General features: G+C 40.4%; 1 protein-coding gene across 2 annotated transcripts in view; it reads right to left on the minus strand.

The window, feature by feature from the left end:
- KIF4A (kinesin family member 4A) overlaps positions 1-21,323 on the minus strand; it is a 119,178-nt gene that overhangs the window by 25,202 nt on the left and 72,653 nt on the right. For both annotated transcript variants that reach the window (XM_055338926.1, XM_055338927.1), the window contains exons 17-20: positions 20,984-21,128; positions 20,135-20,245; positions 9,451-9,534; positions 8,842-8,955 (exon numbers count right to left, since the gene is read on the minus strand). In XM_055338926.1, coding sequence (XP_055194901.1) covers positions 8,842-8,955; positions 9,451-9,534; positions 20,135-20,245; positions 20,984-21,128 — 454 coding nt within the window. The remainder of the gene's footprint in view (positions 1-8,841; positions 8,956-9,450; positions 9,535-20,134; positions 20,246-20,983; positions 21,129-21,323) is intronic.

Below are 21,323 nucleotides of genomic sequence, written 5' to 3' on the forward strand. Positions count from 1 at the left end.
GAGAGAGAGGCAGAGACACAGGCAGAGGGAGAAACAGGCTCCATGCAGGGAGCCCGATGTGGGACTCGATCCCGGGACTCCAGGATCATGCCCTGGGCCAAAGGCAGGCACTAAACCGTTGAGCCACCCAGGGATCCCCACTTAGGAATATTTGACAAACGATGTGCAACACCTGTATACTGAAAAGTAAAACTGCTAAGAGAAATTAAAGATTTAAATAAATGGAGAGATACACTGTGTTCATGTAAAGACTCAGTATTGTAATATATAAATTCTCCTCAGTTTATCTATAGATTCTATGCCATCCTAACCAAACTCCCAGGACACTTTTTTTTTAAAAGATTTTATTTAGGGATGCCTGGATGGCTCAGCGGTAAAGCATCTGCCTTTAGCTCAGGGTGTGATCCTGGAGTCATGGGATTGAGTGTCGCATTGGGCTCCCTGCATGGAGCCTGCTTCTCCCTCTGCCTATGTCTCTGCCTCTCTCTCTCTGTGTGTCTCTCATGAATAAATAAAATCATTAAGAAAAATATTTTATTTATTTTTTTGAGAGAGAGAGTGCACATGCGGGAGGGAGGGGCAGAGGGAGAAGGAAAAGCAGATTTCTCCTGAGCAGGGAGTCTGATGCAGGGCTTGATCCAAGGACCCCAAGATCATGACCTGAGCCGAAGGCAGAAGCTTAATTGACTGAGCCACCCAGATACTCCTCCAAGTAGACTCTTTATAGAAATTAACAAGATGATTCTAAAATTTATATGAAAATGTATAGCAGGGATCCCTGGGTGGCGCAGCGGTTTGGCGCCTGCCTTTGGCCTGGGGCGCGATCCTGGAGACCCGGGATCGAATCCCACGTCGGGCTCCCGGTGCATGGAGCCTGCTTCTCTCTCTGCCTGTGTCTCTGCCTCTCTCTCTCTCTGTGACTATCATAAATAAATAAAAAAATTAAAAAAAAAGAAACTTTAAAAAAAAAAAGAAAGAAAATGCATAGCACCTAGTTTTTCCAAAACAATTTTGAAAAAGAGTAACAACTTTGGGGGTTTATACTACCTGATTTCAGAACTTATAAAGCTAGTGTGATCAAATGTGGGTATTGGCATAAAGATCGACATGTAGATCAATGGAGTAGAATCTAGAAATTGACTTATGGACAATTGATTTTGACAAAGGTGTCAAGTCAAAATGAATCATAGACTTAAATGTAAGGCTTAAAACCACATAAATTCTAGAAGAAAACTTAGAGGTAAATCATAGTGACCTTGGGTTTGGCAAAGATTTCTTCAACAGGACATAAAGCCCATTAAGCATAAAAGAAAAAAAAAATGTCAATAAATTGGATAGCATCAAAATTAAAAAGTCTTGCTCTTCAAAAGACACTGTTAAGGGAAAAGGCAGGCCACAGACCAGGAGAAAATATTTATAAAACATAAAAGTCCTTTGTAGGATATATCTAGAATATATAAAGAATTCTAACTGAAAAGTAAAAAAGCTTAATTAAAAAATGAGGAAGACTCGAACAGGTATTTCATGGCAAATAAGCATCTGAAAAGATGCTCAACATCATTAGTCATATGGGAAATGAAAACTAAAACCACAATGAGGTACCACTACCCATTCACTAGAAAATCTAAGATTTAAAAGACTTATCATACTCAGTATTCATAAGAATGTACAGCAACTATAACACTCATAAATTGCTAGTAGGATGGTACAACCAAACAATTTGGCAGTCGCTTAAAAGATAAAACTTAACACCTACCATATGAGAGAGCCAGCAGTCCACTCCTAAGTTATCTACCCAAAAGAAATAAAAACATATATCCACACAAAGACTTGTAGACAGATGTTCAGTAAAATATCCTAACAGCTAAAAACTGGAAACAACACAAAATGTCCATCAACAGGTAAATGGATAAATTAGAATATAGCCATACAATAGGATGCCATTCAGCAATATAAAGACGTATTGATACACACAATCACAGGGATGAATCTTGAAATAATTATGCTGAATTAAAGTCAGAAAAATAAAACATATGTATGATTAAAATTTTTTATACAAGTCTAGCAAATAAAAACTAATTTATAGTGACAGACAGAAGATAACTGGCTGCCTGAAGATGGGGAAGTAGAGGGGTGGACTAGGGAGGGGAGAAAGGAAAGGGATACAAAGTGAGTTCTGGTCATGATGGACATGGACATTGTCTTGCTTGTGCTATATGGATCAATAGTTTCTGCCCTTTTTTTTTTGCTGAGTTGCATTCCATTATATGATTTCATGGGTGCATCTGTGTCAAACTTATTAAACTATACACTTTAAATATGTACAGTTTATTGTAGGTCAATTGTTAAAAAATTAACTGAACCTCACTTGATGCAGGGATGTGAAGGGTTCTCTACTCTGGGCTTTATCTTGTCCAAAGATATTCAAAGGTATCATTAGGAAATCAGGCGTTTTAGGTAGAACTTCAGATTTTGAAGTGTTTTATTCTAAACCAAAAGAAAGCTATTTTCCGGGGGAGTCGGGGGGCGGGGCAAGATGGTGGAGGCATAGGGTCCCCAAGTCACCTGTCCCCACCAACTTACCTAGATAACTTTCAAGTCATCCTGAACACCTACGAATTTGACCTGAGATTTAAAGAGAGAACAGCTGGAATGCTACAGAGAGAAGAGTGTGCTTCTAACAAGGTAGGAAGGTGGGAAAAAAAAAACAAGTTGGGGAGAAGCCCTGCGAGGAGCCGGTCTAAGGCGGGGCTGTGAAAGCCTCCCGGGACAGGAAAGCCCAGTCCTTGAGAAGCAGGAACTTTAAAAATCCATACCAGATTCTTCCCGAACAGAAAGGCGCTTAGCAGGGAACTCGGGCAGAAGCACAGGAGGGGCAGTGGAGCCTCCAGTGTCCCCGAGTCACTAACAGAGGAAGTGCGGCCCGGAAGATAGAGCGCCACAGACTGTGCGTTGATCTCAGTAAAGGGCAGGAGCGCGAGCCGGCAGGGCTTTGGGAGAAGCTCAGGCAGTGGCTCTGGGGGAGGGGGCTGCACCCTGCTGCCTTGGGGAGCCGTGGCCCCCGGAGCACGATTCCAGCAACACACGTCCCGGCTCCCAGGGTGCCCAGCAGACACAGCCCAGGATCCTGCACTCCCCCGGAAGAGGTGGAAGCGGAGAGGGCACAGGACAGTGAGTCCTCTCCTGCCACCGGCCGCCTACAAGTTGTGGAGATCAGCAACCCCCCACCCCCACGTCCCCAGAGCATTCAGGCCAGTGTGGACTGGGAGACTATGGTAGTTACTGAGGGAGCTGACCCCAGAGCTGGAGAGTTGGCCGCCGCCAGTGTTGTTGTTCCTCCTGGTGTCACCCTGTGCCTGGGACAGAGCAGGGCCTCCAGGGAATAGGGGCCTCACAGGATAAACAGCTCCCACTGAGCCGTGCACCTGGCGGGGGTGAATCAGTACAGCAGGCCCCTTCCCCAGCAGACCAGCTGAAAGGACAGGGGAAGAGCAAGCTCTTGACTGAACAGCGCTGGAAAGCTGCAGGGGAAGTCCAGGGATTTATAGTATATAGAACTAGAGGATACCCCTCCCTTTTTTTTTCTTCCTTTTTCCAGTACAACTGGTTTTTAGCCACTCTGCACCAAGCAAAATGACTAGAAAGAAGAACTCATCACAAAAGAAACAATCAGAAACAGTACTCTCTCCCACAAAGGTACAGAATTTGGATTACAATTTGATGTCAAAAAACCAATTCAGAAGCACAATTATAAAGCTACTGGTGGCTCTGGAAAAAAGCATAAAGGAGTCAAGAGACTTCATGACTGCAGAATTTAGATCTAATCAGGGCAAAATTAAAAATCAATTAAATGAGATGCGATCCAAACTGGAGGTCCTAACGACCAGGATTAATGAAGTAGAAGAAAGAGTGAGTGACATAGAAGACAAGTTGATGGCAAGGAAGGAAGCTGAGGAAAAAAGAGAAAAGCAATAAAAAGACCATGAGGAAAGGTTAAAGGAAATAACTGACAGCCTCAGAAGGAAAAATCTGTTTAATTGGGGTTTGAGAGGGCGCCGAGAGGGACAGAGGACCAGAGAGTGTATTTGAACAATTCATAGCTGAGAACCTCCCTAATTTGGGGAGAGAAACAGGCATTTAGATCCAGGAAATAGGGAAGTTCCTCCCATCAAATCAATAAAAACCGTCCAACACCTCAACATTTAATAGTGAAACTTGCAAATTCCAAAGATAAAGAGAAAATCCTTAAGGCAGCAAGAGACAAGAGATCCCTAAATTTTCTTATTTTTTATTTTTTATTTATTCATGAGTGACAGAGAGAGGCAGAGACACCGGCCCAGGGAGAAGCAGGCCCCATGCAGGGAGCCTGATGTAGGACTCAATCCAGGGTCTGGAGGATCACGCCCTGGGCTGAAGGCGACGCTAAACTGCTCAGCCACCCAGGCTGCTCGAGATCCCTAACTTATAAGGGGAGAAATATTAGATTAACAGCAGACCTCTCCACAGAGACCTGGCAGGCCAGAAAGGACAGGCAGGATATATTCAGGGTCCTAAATAGGAAGAATATAGAGCCAAGAATACTTTATCCAGCAAGGCTCGCATTGAGTATGGAAGGAGAGATAGAGCTTCCAAGATAAGCAGACACTAAAAGAATATGTGACCACCAAACCAGCTCTGCCAGAAATATTAAGGGGGACTCTGGAAAAGAAAGAGGACGCCCAAAGAAATAATCCACAAAAACAGGGACTGAATAGGTATTATGATGACACTAAATTGATATCTTTAAATAGTAACTCTGAACTTGAATGGCCTACATGATCCCATCGAAAGACGCAGGGTTTCAGACTGGATAAAAAAGCAAGACCCACTATTTGCTGTCTACAAGAGACTCATTTTAGACCTAAGGACACCTACAGCCTGGAAATGAAAGGTTGGAGAACCATTTACCATTCAAATGGTCCTCCAAAGAAAGCAGAGGTAGCAATCCTCATATCAGATAAATTAAAGTTTATTCCAAAGACTGTAGTAAGAGATGAATAGGGACAATATATCATACTTAAAGGATCTATCCAACAAGAGGACCTAACAATCATGCCCCTAATGTGGGAACTGCCAAGTATATCAATCAATTAATAACCAAAGTAAAGACATACTTAGATAATAATACACTTATACTGGGAGACTTCACAGTGCATTCTGCAAATGACAGCGCAACATCTCCAAAGAAACAAGAACTTTAAATGATACACTGGACCAGATGGATTTCACAGATATTTACAGAACTTTACATCCAAACGCAACTGAATACACATTTTTCTCAAGTGCACAAGGAATTTTCTCCAGAATAGACCACATACTGGGTCACAAATCAGGTCTCAAGGGATACCAGAAGATTGGGATTGACCCCTGCATATTTTCAGACTATAATGCTTTGAAACTTGAACTCAATCACAAGAAGAAATTTGGAAGGAACTCAAACATGTGGAGTTTAAGAGCATCCTGCTAAAAGATGGAAGGGTCAACAAGGAAATTAGAGAAGAATTAAAAAGATTCATGGAAACTAATGAGAATGAAGATACAACCATTCAAAATTTTGGGATACAGCAAAAGCAGTCCTAAGAGGGAAATACATCACAATACAAGCATCCCTCAAAACACTGGAAAAACCTCAAATACACAAGCTAACCTTGCACCTAAAGAACTGGAGAAAGAACAGCAAATAAAGCCTACACCAAGCAGAAGAGAGTTAATAAAGATTCGAGCAGAAATCAATGAAATAGAGACCAGAAAAACTGTGGAACAGATCAACAAAACCAGGAGTTGGTTCTCTGAAAGAATTAATAAGTTAGATAAACCATTAGCCAGCCTTATTAAAAACAAAAGAGAAAAGATTCGAATTAATAAAATCATCAATGATAAAGGAGAGATCACCACCAATACCAAGGAAATACAAACAATTTTAAAAACATTATGAGCAGCTATACACCAATAAATTAGGCAATCTAGAAGAAATGGATGCATTTCTGGAAAACCACAAACTACCAACACTGGTACAGGAAGAAATAGAAAACCTGAACAGGCCAATAACCGAGGAGGAAATTGAAGCAGACATCAAAAACCTCACAAGACACAAAAGTGCAGGGCCAGATGGCTTCCCAGGGGAATTCTATCAAATGTTTAAAAAAGAAACCATACCTATTCTACTAAAGCTGTTTCGAAAGATAGAAAGGGATGGAATACTTCCAAACTTGCTCTATGAAGTCAGCATCACTTCACTTCCAAAACCAGACAAAGACCCCACCAAAAAGGAGAATTATAGACCAATATCCCTGATGAACACAGATGCAACAATTCTCAACAAGATACTAACCAATAGGATCCAATAGTACATTAAGAAGATTATTCACCATGACCAAGTGGGATTTATCCCCAGGATGCAAGGCTGGTTCAACATTCATAAAGCAATCAATGTGATAGATCATATCAACAAGAGAAAAAACAAGAACCATATGATCTTCTCAATAGATGCAGAGAAAGCATTTGACAAAATACAGCATCCATTCCTGATCAAAACTCTTCAGAGTGTAGGGATAGAGGGAACATTCCTCAGCATCTTAAAAGCCATCTACAAAAAGCCCACAGCAAATATCATTCTCAATGGGGAAACACTGGGAGCCTTTCAACTAAGACCAGGAACAAGACAGGGATGTCCACTCTCACCACTGCTATTCAACATAGTACTAGAAGTCTTAGCCTCAGCAATCAGGCAACAAAAAGAAATAAGAGGCATTCAAATTGGCAAAGAAGAAGTCAAACTCTCCCTCTTTGCAGATGACATGATACTGTCCGTAGAAAACCCAAAAGATTCCCACCCCAAGATTGCTAGAATTCATACAACAATTCGGCAGTGTGGCCAATCAATGCCCAGAAATCAGTGGCATTTCTAGACACTACCAATGAGACTGAGGAAAGTGAAATTAAGTCAATCCCATTGACAATTGCACCGAAAAGCATAAGATACCTAGGAATAAACCTAACCAAAGAGGTAAAGGATCTATACCCTAAAAACTACAGAAGACTTCTGAAAGAAATTGAGGAAGACACAAAGAGATGGAAAAATATTCCATGCAAATGGATTGGAAGAATTAATATTGTGAAAATATCAATGCTACCCAGGGCAATTTACATGTTTAATGCAATCCCTATCAAAATACCATGAACTTTCTTCAGAGAGTTGGAACAAATTATCTTAAGATTTGTGTGGAATCAGAAAAGACCCTGAATAGCCAGGGGAATATTGAAAAAGAAAACCAGAGCATCACAATGCCAATTTCAAGTTGTACTACAAAGCTGTGATCATCAAGACAGTGTGGTATTAGCACAAAAACAGACACATAGATCGATGGAACAGAGTAGAGAACCCAGAAATGGGCCCTCAACTCAATGGTCAACTAATATTCAACAAAGCAGGAAAGACTATCCATTGGAAAAAGGACAGTGTCTTCAATAAATGGTGCTGGGAAAATTGGACATCCACGTGCAGAAGAATGAAACTAGACCATTCTTTTTCACCATACACAAAGATAAACTCAAAATGGATGAAAGATCTCAATGTGAGACAAGAATCCATCAAAATCCTAGAGGACAACACAGGCAACACACTTTTTGAACTTGGCCACAGCAACTTCTTGCAAGATACATCTATTAAGGCAAGGGAAACAAAAGCAAAAATGAATTATTGGGATTTAATCAAGATAAAAAGCTTCTGCACAGCAAAAGGAAAAGTCAACAAAACTAAAAGACAACCTACAGAATGGGAAAAGATATTTGCAAATGACTCATCAGATAAAGGGCTAGTATTCAAGATCTATAAAAAACTTATGAAACTTAACAGCAAAGAAACAAACAATCCAATCATGAAATGGGGAAAAGACATGAACAGAAATCTCACAGAGGAAGACATAGACATAGCCAACAAGCACATGAGAAAATGCTCTGCATCACTGGCCATCAGGGAAATACAAATCAAAAGCACGAGATACCACCTCACACCAGTGAGAATGGGGAAATTAATAAGACAGGAAACAACAAATGTTGGAGAGAATGTGGAGAAAGGAGAACCCTCTTGCACTGTTGGTGGGAATGTGAACTGGTACAGCCACTCTGAAAAACTGTGTGGAGGTTCCTCAAAGAGTTAAAAATAGAACTGCCCTACGACCCAGCAATTGCACTGCTGGGGATTTACCCCAAAGATACAGATGCAGTGAAACAGCATGACACCTGCACCCCAATGTTTGTAACAGCAACGTCCACAATAGCCAAAATATGGAAGTTGCCTAGGTGTCCATCGAAAGATGAATGGATAGAAGATGTGGTCTATATATACAATGGAATATTACTCAGCCATTAGAAACAACAAATACCCACCATTTGCTTCAACGTGGATAGATCGGGAGGGTATTATGTTGAGTGAAATAAGCCAATTGGAGAAGGACAAACATTATATGGTCTCATTCATTTGAGGAATTTAAAAAATAGTGAAAGGGAATAAAGGGGAAAAGAGAGAAAAATGAGTGGGAAATATCAGTGAGGGTGACAGAACATGAGAGACACCTAACTCTGGGAAACGAATAAGGGGTAGTGGAAAGGGAGGTGGGTGGGGGGATGGGGTGACTGGGTGATGGGCATTGAGGGCAACACTTGATGAGATGAGCGCTGGGTGTTATGCTATATGTTGGCAAATCGAACTCCAATAAAAAAATATAAAAAAAAGAAAGCTATTTTCCATTTTTTCCTATCCCTAATGTAGATAAGAGAAATGGGAGTGCAAGCTATCCATACCTTCACTCGAGCTGCCGTGCCTTCCATTCCACGGCTCTGAGTCTCCTTCCGCTTATCTGCAACCTCCTGTTGCTTTTGCAGAGCATCTTTGAGACGCTTGTTGGCAGCTGCTGCCTAAATAAAAATGGCTCACAGTAATGTGCAATTTAAGGGTGAAAAAATATTTTAATGTCCATTTTTCTTTCTTAGTAAAAAAAAAAGAAAAAATTCTATGGGTTTGAGTTCCTATAGGAATCAACTTTTAAGTCTCCATGTACATAATACTGGTGAACTACTACTGCTTTAGAGCCTAAGAGAGGTACACATTTCAAAGAATTACTGCAGACTGAAAGAATCTGGAAATGCACTTGTCAATATTACTCTGTATTTTTTTGGAAAGAAGCAAGCTTAGTTGGAAAAAGACATCCTTATTTGAATTTTCATTTCTTCTTCAGATTTTTATCTGCTCACAGTTCATGACATATAAACAGGGATTAAGACTTAGGAATTGCTGGTCAAGATTGGTATCCCTGGTTTTTCAGGACACTGGTTTATTTAAGGCATATTGCTTTGTCAGTACCTAGTCTGAAGGTGATAATACACTTGACCTACCAGGTTGGATTTTCTTACCTCCTCAGTTTTACGTCTGAGCACATTAGACTGTTTCTGGAAGTTTCTTTCAAGTTTGAGCAGTTCATATTGCCTTTTACGGTCCTGAGAGAAAAAAGTCAGACTTTTAATTGCTATTCAGCTAGCGAACATAAAATCTTATAACAATAACTAAAGAGTCCTTCAATGTAAGTCATTGTGGAAAAGAGTAATTTTTTATGGTCCCTCAAAAATTAAAATAGAACTACCGTATGATCTAGCAATCTCACTACTGGGTATATATTCAAAGGAAATGAAATATGAAATCAGTATGTTGAAGAGATATTGCATTTTCTTATTCATTGCAGCATTATTCATAATGACCAATACATGGAAAGAACCTAAGACAGATGCATGGATAAAGAAAATGTGGTGTATGTATACAATGGGATATTATTAGCCACAAACAAGAAGGGAATCCTGCCACTTGCAACAACATGGATGAATCATAAAGGTCATTATGGTAACTGAAATAAACCAAACTAAGAAAGACAAATACTGTGTGATCTCACTTATATGTGGAATCTAAAAGAGTCAAACTCATAGAACCACAGAGTAATGGGTGGTTACCAGGAACTGGGGGTGGCGAAAACTGGGGAAAGTTGGTCAAATGGTATAAACTTTCAGTTATAAAATGACTAAGTTCTGAAGATCTATACATAACAGTGACTATACTAACATTAGTTAATACTGTACTATATACTTGAAATCTGCTAAGGAATAGATCTTAAGTGTTCTCAATTCACTGAAAAAAAAGCAGGTAACTATGTGAGGTGATGGATATATTGCCAACTGGAAACGTGCCATCTCCAAACTTCTATTTCACAATTGTTATGACAATTCTGGATCACTTCCATTTCCATATAAATTTTAGGGTCAGCATATGAATTTCAGCAAATAAGCCAGTTGGAATTTTGAATGAGATTGTACTGAATCTGTAGATCAATCTGAGGAGTATTCCATCTTAAGAATACTAAGTCTTGGGCAGCCCCAGTGGCGCAAGCAGTTTAGCGCCGCCTGCAGCCGGGAGCGTGATCCTGGAGACCCGGGATTGGGTCCCGCGTCGGGCTCCCTGCATGGAGCCTCTCTCTCTCTTTGTGTGTCTCTATGAATAAACAAATAAAATCTTTAAAAAAAATACTAAGTCTTTCTATTCATGAACATGGACTATCTTTCCATTTATTTAATTCAATGATATTTTATAGTATTTAGTTTATGAATTTTACACTTACTAAGCTTATTCCTAAGTATTTTATTCTTAATGATGCTATTATAAATGGAATTGCTTTCTTTACTTTCAAATTGGTTTCTAGTGTATAGAAATACAACTGACTTTTGTACATTGAACTTATATCCTGCAACCTAGCTGAACTCACGTATTAGTTTCCCCAGTTTTTTAGTAGATTCTCTAGCATTTTATACATACACGATCACATTACCTGTCAGCAGTGAGAGTTTTGCTTCTTCCTTTCCAATCTGGATGCCTTTTACATGTTTTTCTTGCCTAAGTGCCCTGGCTGGAATCTCCAGGACAATGTGGAATAAAAGTGACAAGAACGGATATTCTTGTCTTGTTCCTGATCTTAGGGGGAAAGTTTTTTCTTTCCTTATTATGATGTTAGCTGTGGGTTTTCATAAATGCCCTTTATCAGGTTGAGGAAATTCCTTTCTACTCCTAGTTTCCCGAGTGTTTTTATTATGAAAGGGTGATGGATTTTGTCAAATGTGTTTTCTGTCTGTTGAGATAATCGTGTGCTTCTTGTCCTTTATTCAATTGATATGGTGTAATAGATTAAGTGATTTTCAGATGTTAAGGAAAGCTTACATTTTTTCAGATGAGCCCTACTTGGTCATGGTGTTTCATTCTTTTTATATGTTGCTGGATTCAATTTGTTAGTATTATGTTGAAGATTTTCACATCCATGTTCGTAAGAGATATTGGTCTATAGTTTTCTTGGGATGTCTTCGGTTTTGGTATCAAGGAAATACTGGCCTCATAGAATGAGCTGGGAAATGTTTCCCCCAGTTCTGTTTTTTGGAATAGTTTCTGAAAATTTGGTATTCTTTCTTCTTTAAATGTCTGATGGAACTCACCAGTGAAGCCATCTGGGCCAGGGCTTTTCTTTCTGGTTATTTATGTATTTAGTCATTTATTTATTTAACAGAGTGCACACCTGAGTGCAGGGGTGGGGGCAAAAGGAGAAGGAAAGGGAGAGAGAAACCTCAAGCAGACTCCCTGCTGAACGTGGAACCTGACTCAGGGCTTGATCCCAGGACCCTGAGATCATTATCCAAGACAAAATTGAGTCAGACCCTTAACTGATTAAGCCACCCAGGTGCCCTCTTCTGGGAACTTTTAAACCAGCAAATTAATCTCTTGTTATGGGTCTGTAAAGATTTTCTATTCTTTTTTTTAAGATTTTATTTATTTATTCATGAGAGACGCTGAGAGAGAGAGAGAGAAGCAGGCTCCATGCAGGGAGGCCGACGCAGGACCTGATCCCAGGACTTCAGGACCATGCCCTGGGCTGGAGGCAGGCGCTAAACTGCTGAGCCACCCAGGGATCCCCAAGATTTTCTATTCTTGAGTCAGCTTCAGTAGTTTTTATCTTTCCAAAAATTTTCCCATTTCATTTAAGCTATCTAATTTGTTGGCATGCAGTTGTTCATAAGTATTCCCTTTTAATGCTTTCATTCTGAAAACTAGTAGTGATGCCCCTCTTTATTCCTAATTTTAGTAATTTGAATCTTTTTTTCTTGTTAAGCCTACCTAAAGATTTGTCAGCATTTGTTGATCATTTCCAAGGTCCGATTTTTAGCTTCACTGATTTCCTCTATTATTTTTTCTATTCTTTATTTCATTAATTTCCACTCTAATCTTCAACATTTTTGTCCATCTGTTAGCTTTGGGTTTAGTTTGCTCATTTTTTCCCAGTGTCTTAAAGTGGAAGTCTAGGTTATTGATTTGATATCTTTGCTCATTTTTAAATAGGCATTAACAGCTATAAATTTTTCTCTAAACACTGCTTTAGCTGCATCCCATAAATTTTGGCATGTCTTTATTTTTATTTCTCAGAAAATTTCCATGTGATTTCTTATTTAACTCGTTATTTAATTAGGACTGTGTTGTTTAATTTCCTCTTATTAGTGACTTTCCAAATTCCTTTCTATTAATTGATTTCTTATTGCATTCCACTGTGGTTGGAAAACATACTTTATATTATTTCATTCCTTTTAAACTTATTTTTTCCCTTTTAAATGCACTGAGCAATGTTTATGGCCTAACGTACAGTCTATCCTGGAGAATGTTCTATGTGCACTTGAGAAGATTGTATACCCTGCTATAGTCTATAGATGTGTTAGGTCTAGTTAGTTTATTGTATTGTTAAGTCTTTGACATCCTTGATGATACTTTGCCTAGTTGTTCTATCCATTATTGAAAGTGAGATATTTAAATGTCCAAATATTATTTTATTATTTAAAGATTTTATTTATTTATTTATTCATGAGAGACACAGAGAGAGAGGCAGAGGGAGAAGCAGGCTCCACACAGGGAGCCCGACGTGGGACTCGATCCCAGGTCTCCAGGATCAGGCCATGGGCTGAAGGCAGGCGCCAAACCGCTGAGCCACGCGGGCTGCCCATGTCCAAATATTATTATTGATTTATTTTTCCCTTCATTTCTGTCCATGTTTGCTTCATGTGTTTTGAGGCTTTGGTGTTAGGTGCATATATTTTTCGTAATTGTTATATCTTCCTGATGGGTTGACTCTTGTATCATTATAAAATGTTCCTTTCTATTTCTAGTAATATTTTGTGTTTTAAAGTGTACTTTGGAGGAGGGGCAAGATGGCGGAAGAGCAGGGTCCCCGAGTCACCTGTCCCCACCAAATTACCTAGATAACCTTCAAACCTTCAAATCTACGAATTCGGCCTGAGATGTAAAGAGAGACCAGCTGGAACGCTACAGTGAGGAGAGTCCGCGCTTCTATCAAGGTAGGAAGACGGGGAAAAAGAAATAAAGAAAGAAAAGGCCTCCGAGGGGGAGGGGCCCCGCGAGGAGCCGGGCTGAGGCCGGGGCGAGTGTCCCCAGGACAGGAGAGCCCCGTCCCGGAGGAGCAGGAGCTGCACCAACCTTCCCGGGCGGGCGGAAAGGGGCTCGCAGGGAGTTGGAGCAGGACCCGGGGGGGGGGGGGGGGGGGGCGGGGATGCCCTCGGGCTCCCGGGGACACTAACAGACACCTGCGAGCGCAGGAGAGTGCTCCGAGCTCCCTAAGGGCTGCAGCGCGCACGGAGGGACCGACCGGAGCAGCTCGGAGGGGCTCGGGCTGCGGCTCCGCGGAGGGGGCTGCAGGGCGGGAGCGCGAATCCAACAACGCAGGCCCCGGAGCACAGGGCGCCGGGACACAGCCCAGGATCCGGCCTCCCCCCGGGACAGGCAGAGGCCGGGAGGGCCCAGGACAGCAAGGACGCTCCTGCCCCGAGCTGAGCAGATCAGCGGCCCCGCCCCGGAGCCTCCAGGCCCTGCGGACGGAGAGCCGAGAGCCCCGAGCCCCCGTAGTTCCTGCGGAGGCTGAATCCAGGCTTCCAGAGTTGCCATAGCAACTGCGGCTGTTCCTCCTGGGGCCTGACGGGGTAAACAACCCCCGCTGAGCCCTGCAGCAGGCAGGGGCAGAGCAGCTCCCCCAAGTGCTAACACCTGAAAATCAGCACAGCAGGCCCCTCCCCCAGAAGACCAGCTGGACGGACCAGTGATACTCCCCCGTGTTCCAATACAACTTGTTTTTGGCCACTCTGCACTGAGCAAAATGACTAGAAGGAAAACCTCACCTCAAAAGAAAGAATCAGAAACAGCCCTCTCTCCCACAGAGTTACAAAATCTGGATTACACTTCAATGTCAGAAAGCCAATTCAGAAGCACTATTCTACAGCTACTGGTGGCTCTAGAAAAAAGCATTAAAGACTCACGAGACTTCATGACTGCAGAATTTAGATCCAATCAGGCAGAAATTAAAAATCAATTGAATGAGATGCAATCCAAACTAGAAGTCCTAACGACGAGGGTTAACGAGGTGGAAGAACGAGTGAGTGACATAGAAGACAAGTTAATGGCAAAGAGGGAAACAGGAAAAAAGAGATAAACAATTGAAGGACCATGAAGACAGATTAAGGGAAATAAACGACAGCCTGAGGAAGAAAAACCTACGTTTAATTGGGGTTCCCGAGGGCGCCGAAAGGGACAGAGGGCCAGAATATGTATTTGAACAAATCCTAGCTGAAAACTTTCCCAATCTGGGAAGGGAAACAGGCATTCAGATCCAGGAAATAGAGAGATCCCCCCTAAAATCAATAAAAACCGTTCAACACCTCGACATCTAATAGTGAAGCTTGCACATTCCAAAGATAAAGAGAAGATCCTTAAAGCAGCAAGAGACAAGAAGTCCCTGACTTTCATGGGGAGGAATATTAGGGTAACAGCAGACCTCTCCACAGAGACGTGGCAGGCCAGAAAGGGCTGGCAGGATATATTCAGGGTCCTAAATGAGAAGAACATGCAACCAAGAATACTTTATCCAGCAAGGCTCTCATTCAAAATGGAAGGAGAGATAAAGAGCTTCCAAGACAGGCAGGAACTGAAAGAATATGTGACCTCCAAACCAGCTCTGCAAGAAATTTTAAGGGGGACTCTTAAAATTCCCCTTTAAGAAGAAGTTCAATGGAACAATCCACAAAAACAAGGACTAAATAGATATCATGATGACACTAAACTCATATCTGTCAATAGTAACTCTGAACGTGAATGGGCTGAATGACCCCATCAAAAGGCGCAGGGTTTCGGACTGGATAAAAAAACAGGACCCATCTATTTGCTGTCTACAAGAGACTCATTTTAGACAGAAGGACACCTACAACCTGAAAATAAAAGGTTGGAGAACCATTTACCATTCAAATGGTTCTCAAAATATACCCTAAAAACTATAGAACACTTCTGAAAGAAAATGAGGAAGACACAAAGAGATGGAAAAATATTCCACGCTCATGGATTGGCAGAATTAATATTGTGAAAATGTCAATTTTACCCAGGGTAATTTACACGTTTAATGCAATCCCTATCAAAATACCATGGACTTTCTTCAGAGACTTAGAACAAATTATCTTAAGATTTCTGTGGAATCAGAAAAGACCCCAAACAGCCAGGGGAATTTTAAAAAAGAAAACCATATCTGGGGGCATCACAATGCCAGATTTCAGGTTGTACTAGAAAGCTGTGTTCATCAAGACAGTGTGGTACTGGCACAAAAACAGACATATAGATCAATGGAACAGAACAGAGAACCCAGAAGTGGACCCTGAACTTTATGGTCAACTAATATACGATAAAGGAGGAAAGACGATCCACTGGAAGAAAGACAGTCTCTTCAATAAATGGTGCTGGGAAAATTGGACATCCACATGCAGAAGAATGAAACTGGACCACTCTCTTGCACCATACACAAAGATAAACTCAAAATAGATGAAAGATCTAAATGTGAGACAAGATTCCATCAAAATCCCAGAGGAGAACTCAGGCAACACCCTTTTTGAACTTGGCCACAGTAACCAGAGAAGGACAAACAGTGTATGTTCTCATTCATTTGGGGAATATGAATAATAGTGAAAGGGAATATAAGGGAAGGGAGAAGAAATGTGTGAGAAATATCAGAAAGGGAGACAAAACATAAAGACTTCTAACTCTGGGAAATGAACTAGGGGTGGTGGAGGGGGAGGAGGGCGGGGGGTGGGGGTGAATGGGTGACGGGCACTGAGGGGTACACTTGACGGGATGAGCACTGGGTGTTATTCTGTATGTTGGTAAATTGAACACCAATAAAAATTAATTTATATATTAAAAAAAATAAATAAATAAAAAATAAAGTGTACTTTGTATAGCCACATCAGCCTTTTTTTGGTGTTTGAATGGTAGATCTTTTTCCAACTTTTTACTTTCAACTTATTTGTATCTTTGAATTCATTATATGTCTTCTGTAGACACCATGTCTTTGTTATAGATCCTGTTTTTTTAAATCTAGTCTGACACTCTGCCTTTTGAGTAGATGGTTTAATCTACTCACATTATGTTATTTTTTTAAATTTTTATTTATTTATGATAGTCACAGAGAGAGAGAGAGAGAGAGAGGCAGAGACACAGGCAGAGGGAGAAGCAGGCTCCATGCACCGGGAGTCCGACGTGGGATTCGATCCTGGGTCTCCAGGATCGCGCCCTGGGCCAAAGGCAGGCGCCAAACCGCTGCGCCACCCAGGGATCCCTCTCACATTATGTTATTATTGCATGTTTGGATTCATATTTTCATGTATACTTTTTAAATGTCATATCTTTTTTGTTCCTCCATTCTTCCTTTACTTCTTTCTTTTATATTAAGTGAATGAAGTATTTTTTAGGGCAGCATATTGATTCCTTTAATGATCATTTCACTCTATTTTTGAGTTATTTTCTTAATGATTGCTCTAATACTTATAATAAACATCTTAAAAGAATCTACTTCAGGGATCCCTGGGTGGCTTGGCAGTTTAGCGCCTGCCTTCGGCCCAGGGTGTGATCCTGGAGTCCCTGGATTGAGTCCCACATTAGGCTCCCTGCGTGGAGCTTGCTTCTCCCTCTGCCTATGCCTGTGCCTCTCTCTCTGTGTGTCTCTCATGAATAAAAAAAAATCTACTTCAGATTTATATTAACTTAATTCCAGTGAGACATAGAAATGTTATTTCTATACAGTTATTCTCTTCCCTTTCTGTGCTATTATATAAATTATATCTGTATGTAACCATGAAATTCACTATTATTATTATTACTTTATATAAGTTATCCTTTAAATAAGCTGAGATGAAAGAAGAACAAATATATATTTATAGAATTTGTTCTTATTTAGCATTTCTGGTTCTCATTTCTTCCTATAGATTCCGGTTACCATTTGATGCCATTTCTTTACTCAAATACAACTTTGCTCCCAGCTACCTCCTTTGTCAATTATGTTAGATTTCTATATGTTATAGACTCATCAATACAATTACATAAATATTATTTTATATAATTGATTTTTAAATCAGTTAAGAGGGGGCACCTGGGTGGCTCAGTGGCTGAGCATCTGCCTTTGGCTCAGGATGTGATCCCAGGGTCCTGGGATTGAGTCCCACACTGGGCTCCCTGCAGGGAGCCTGCTTCTCCCTCTGCCTATGTCTCTGCCTCTGTCTTTCATGAATAAATAAAATCTTAAAAAAAATAAGTCAGTTAAGAGAAGGGAGAAGAAATACACAATTATAATACTGTCTTTTAGAATTACCTACATAATATCTTTACTGGTACTCTGTGTTTTCTCTGTGTGTGCGCGTGCATGTGTGTGTGTAGATTCAAATTACTATCTGGTATCACTTGCTTTCAGACTAAAGTTCTTTTAGTATTTCTTATAAGGTAGGTCTGCTAAAAACAAAATCACTTAGCTTTTGTTTATCTGGGAATGTCTTTATTTTGTCTTCAATCTTGAAAGAAAATTTCGTTGTCTGTAAAATTCTTGGTTGATATTATTTTACTTCAGCACTTTTAATATGTTTTCCCACTGTCTTCTCCATTGTTTTTGATGGCATTCAGCTGTTATTTTTGGGGGCGTTGCTTGTATGTGATGAGTCATTTTATCTTGCTTTCAAGTTTTTTTTGTCTTTTGTCTTTCATCATTTTGACATAATGTGTCTTGGTGTGGTTCCCTTTCCATTTATTTTGGAGTTCACTGAGCTTCTTAGATGTGTAGATATTTTGTAGCAAATTTAGAAATTTTTCAGCCATTATGTTTTTGAATATTTTTACTATTGTTTCACTTATTGTTCTCATGGAGCTACCAGTCTCTTAATTGCTCACTACCAAAATTTCCATTATTTTTGATAGCTCCTTTAGGTTTTAACTTCCCCAAACTCTGTCCCCAAATAAAGAGAGCACCTTAGGGAGGGCTGCATTCCTATGACTGTTTCAATGCCAATGCTCCCCATCACCCCTGGGGAACCTCTGTATTACTGCTCAAGACTGGGGAGTGGGGATAGTATGCACTTCTCTGAGTGACTCCTCTGTTCTGTGAGTAGGGTGCTGGGCAGGGTCAGTGTACTCTATTTTTCTTGACTTGCCTCTCCTGACATGGAATCTATATCCTATGATTGGGTTGGGGTAATCAGGCCCCAGTATTCCTGGTCTTCTGTAGCAGGAGCAGTTTCCATCCTACACATGGGGGCTAGGTAGAAGAAAGGATCCCCAGACCATCTTGGTTGCTCTTTCCTGAAATAGAACTTCAGCAACATGAAGCTGTGGGGGATGAAACAGAAGAAACCATAGCCACAGACTGGAAGTTGAGGAATGAGGGGAGTGAGCTGATTGTGGCTCAAGTGCCACAGACTCTTGCTTCTTACTGAGATCTAGATTTCTTGAATACAGTTTCTTTGCTATATGCCCTCAGGACATATAGAGACTTTCAATGGCTGTTTTTATAAATTTCACTACTTACATTTCTTTTGTGGAAAAGAGTGTTCACAAAGCTCCTCATGCAACCATTTGCAAAGTGCTTCTCCTTATTTCTTGACCCAATGTATCACATTCTGGCCAATTCTAAAAATTTCCCTGTATCAATGTCCTTTCTAAGAATACTGTTACTACTCTAATTCAAGCCCTTACTATCTTTCTGGATGATGTAACATGTTCTTAACTTCTGTTCTGGGGGGATCCTTGGGTAGCTCAGAGGTTTAACGTCTGCCTTCGGCCCAGGGTGTGATCCTGGAGTCCAGGATTGAGTCCCACATCAGGCTCCCTGCATGGAGCCTGCTTCTCCCTCTGCCTGTGTCTCTGTCTCTGTGTGTGTGTGTGTGTGTGTGTGCGTGTATGTGTGTCTCTCATTAATAAATAAATAAAATCTTTAAAAAAATTCTGTTCTGGCCTCTAGTTTCTCAGTACTTCAGTTTGTTAAACACATTACTCTCAGATGTATCTTTCTAAAGCAGTACTTGGCTGATACCACTTTGTTTCTCAAAAACCTTAAAAATCTTTACATTGCTAACAAAATAAAGTTCAAATTTCTGAAATCTTTAACAATCCAGCTTCATTGTTTTTCTGATGGAATCTCCTACCATCCTTCATCTCACTAGGACCATTCATCTTTCCTTGAATAGCTTACAAAGTTGTCACCTGTGTCTTTGCTCCTGCTGTTCCATCTATCTAGAATGCCTTGCACTTGTCTCTATCAAAATCCTCCCTATCATTCAAGGCCTGTTCAGCTGTCATCTTTTCACTCTAATTGGAAATATGCTTTCTTTTCTTAATTACATTGGTATTTTAGGCCATTCATAAAGTACAGATCTCTTTATTCCTTGAATTAAAGAAAACCGTGCTTATGTCTCACCTTCCCCTCTAGATAAGACATTCTTCAAGGGTAGAGCTCATATACTACTCATCTTTCTCTTTTCCATGGTATCTAGTGCATAGTACCTTAAATATAGTGGACGTTTAAGAAATACTTGTTAAAATTTATGAATGTGTCACATTTTTGGAGATAACCAGCTCTTTGAAGAAAAGTTTCAATGTTAGTCAGCCCAGAGAAGGGTTTATTAGGTAGGCCTTTGGAAGGTTATAGTTACTTACCCTTTCTTTTAACTGGATAACTTCTTTGTCTTTTTGTTGTTTCCACTGTCTAAACTTCTCAGCGTCCTCTTTCATCTGACGCATTAACTGTACCCGCTGGCTTTTCATCACCTGTAAAAACAAAACCCAGTATAAGTATTAGTCATCTACACTTATTCTAGGCTGATATGCAGATGGATAGACTAACTATTAAGAGAGAAAATCCAGAGCTAAACTGAGAAGGCTGCCAACAGATTTTCTGATTAGGTTTGCAATACCCCTTGCTATGCTTGCACAAGGTTTCCAAGTATAGACTAAATGAACATGCTGAAGAAACTTTAAAAAATGTACCAACAGCTAAATCCAGCCCTAAATTCTTTGTATATAAATGAAATTTCAAGGAAATATCTACTAAGCCTCAAGGACAAATCCACCTAGCAACCATTGTATTCTAAAGGTTTCGGTATAAGTGGCTTGTGACTCCACTTTCTAGATGTCAGAAGTCGAACGTTCAATAACTGAAAATAATTTCCAGGTTTCATCACTTTGTAACTACTTTACAGAATTATTCAGCATAATCACGGAAGGTGGTCAGGATATCACGACAAAATATTAAGGTATCTTTCTCCTTTGGTTTCAGAGACTTTAACATTAAACTCTGAATGTTAAAGCCAGGTTTTGTTATTCAGATTCTAGATGACTACCAGGACAATGTCCCATAAAAGGGACATTTGTGGAGAGTCACACATTTGAAATGATGGTCCTGCCTGCTACTTTCTCATCTGACAACACCTCTGTAGTATAATTCTAAATGGAACACCTATGTTTGTAAGTTTTAATGAAATAAACCCAAGGATGAGAGCTTATTACCCGTATTTCCTGGTTCAATTTGGAAACGGTATGCTCTGTGGACTCCTTCAGCTTCAGAAGTTTGGACTGTTCATTCAGCTTCTTCTTCAGATCAGCCATCTGACCCTCTAGCTCCTGGAGACGTTTACGGCGGCGCTCACTCAACCTAAAAATAGATGCTATAGGAATGAAGACTAGCAGCAGCAAAACTTGACTTCAAAAGACATAGTGTTAGACTCCCAGGTTCACAGGGAGATATATATATAATATATATATTATATATATATATCATAGGTGATCAGTCACATAGTCATCTTTAAATAAAGAATAACCACCCAAACAACCAAAATTGTCTCAATAA

The sequence above is a fragment of the Nyctereutes procyonoides genome, unplaced genomic scaffold (genome assembly GCF_905146905.1).
Source record: "Nyctereutes procyonoides isolate TBG_1078 unplaced genomic scaffold, NYPRO_anot_genome, whole genome shotgun sequence".
Classification (NCBI taxonomy): Eukaryota; Metazoa; Chordata; class Mammalia; order Carnivora; family Canidae; genus Nyctereutes; species Nyctereutes procyonoides.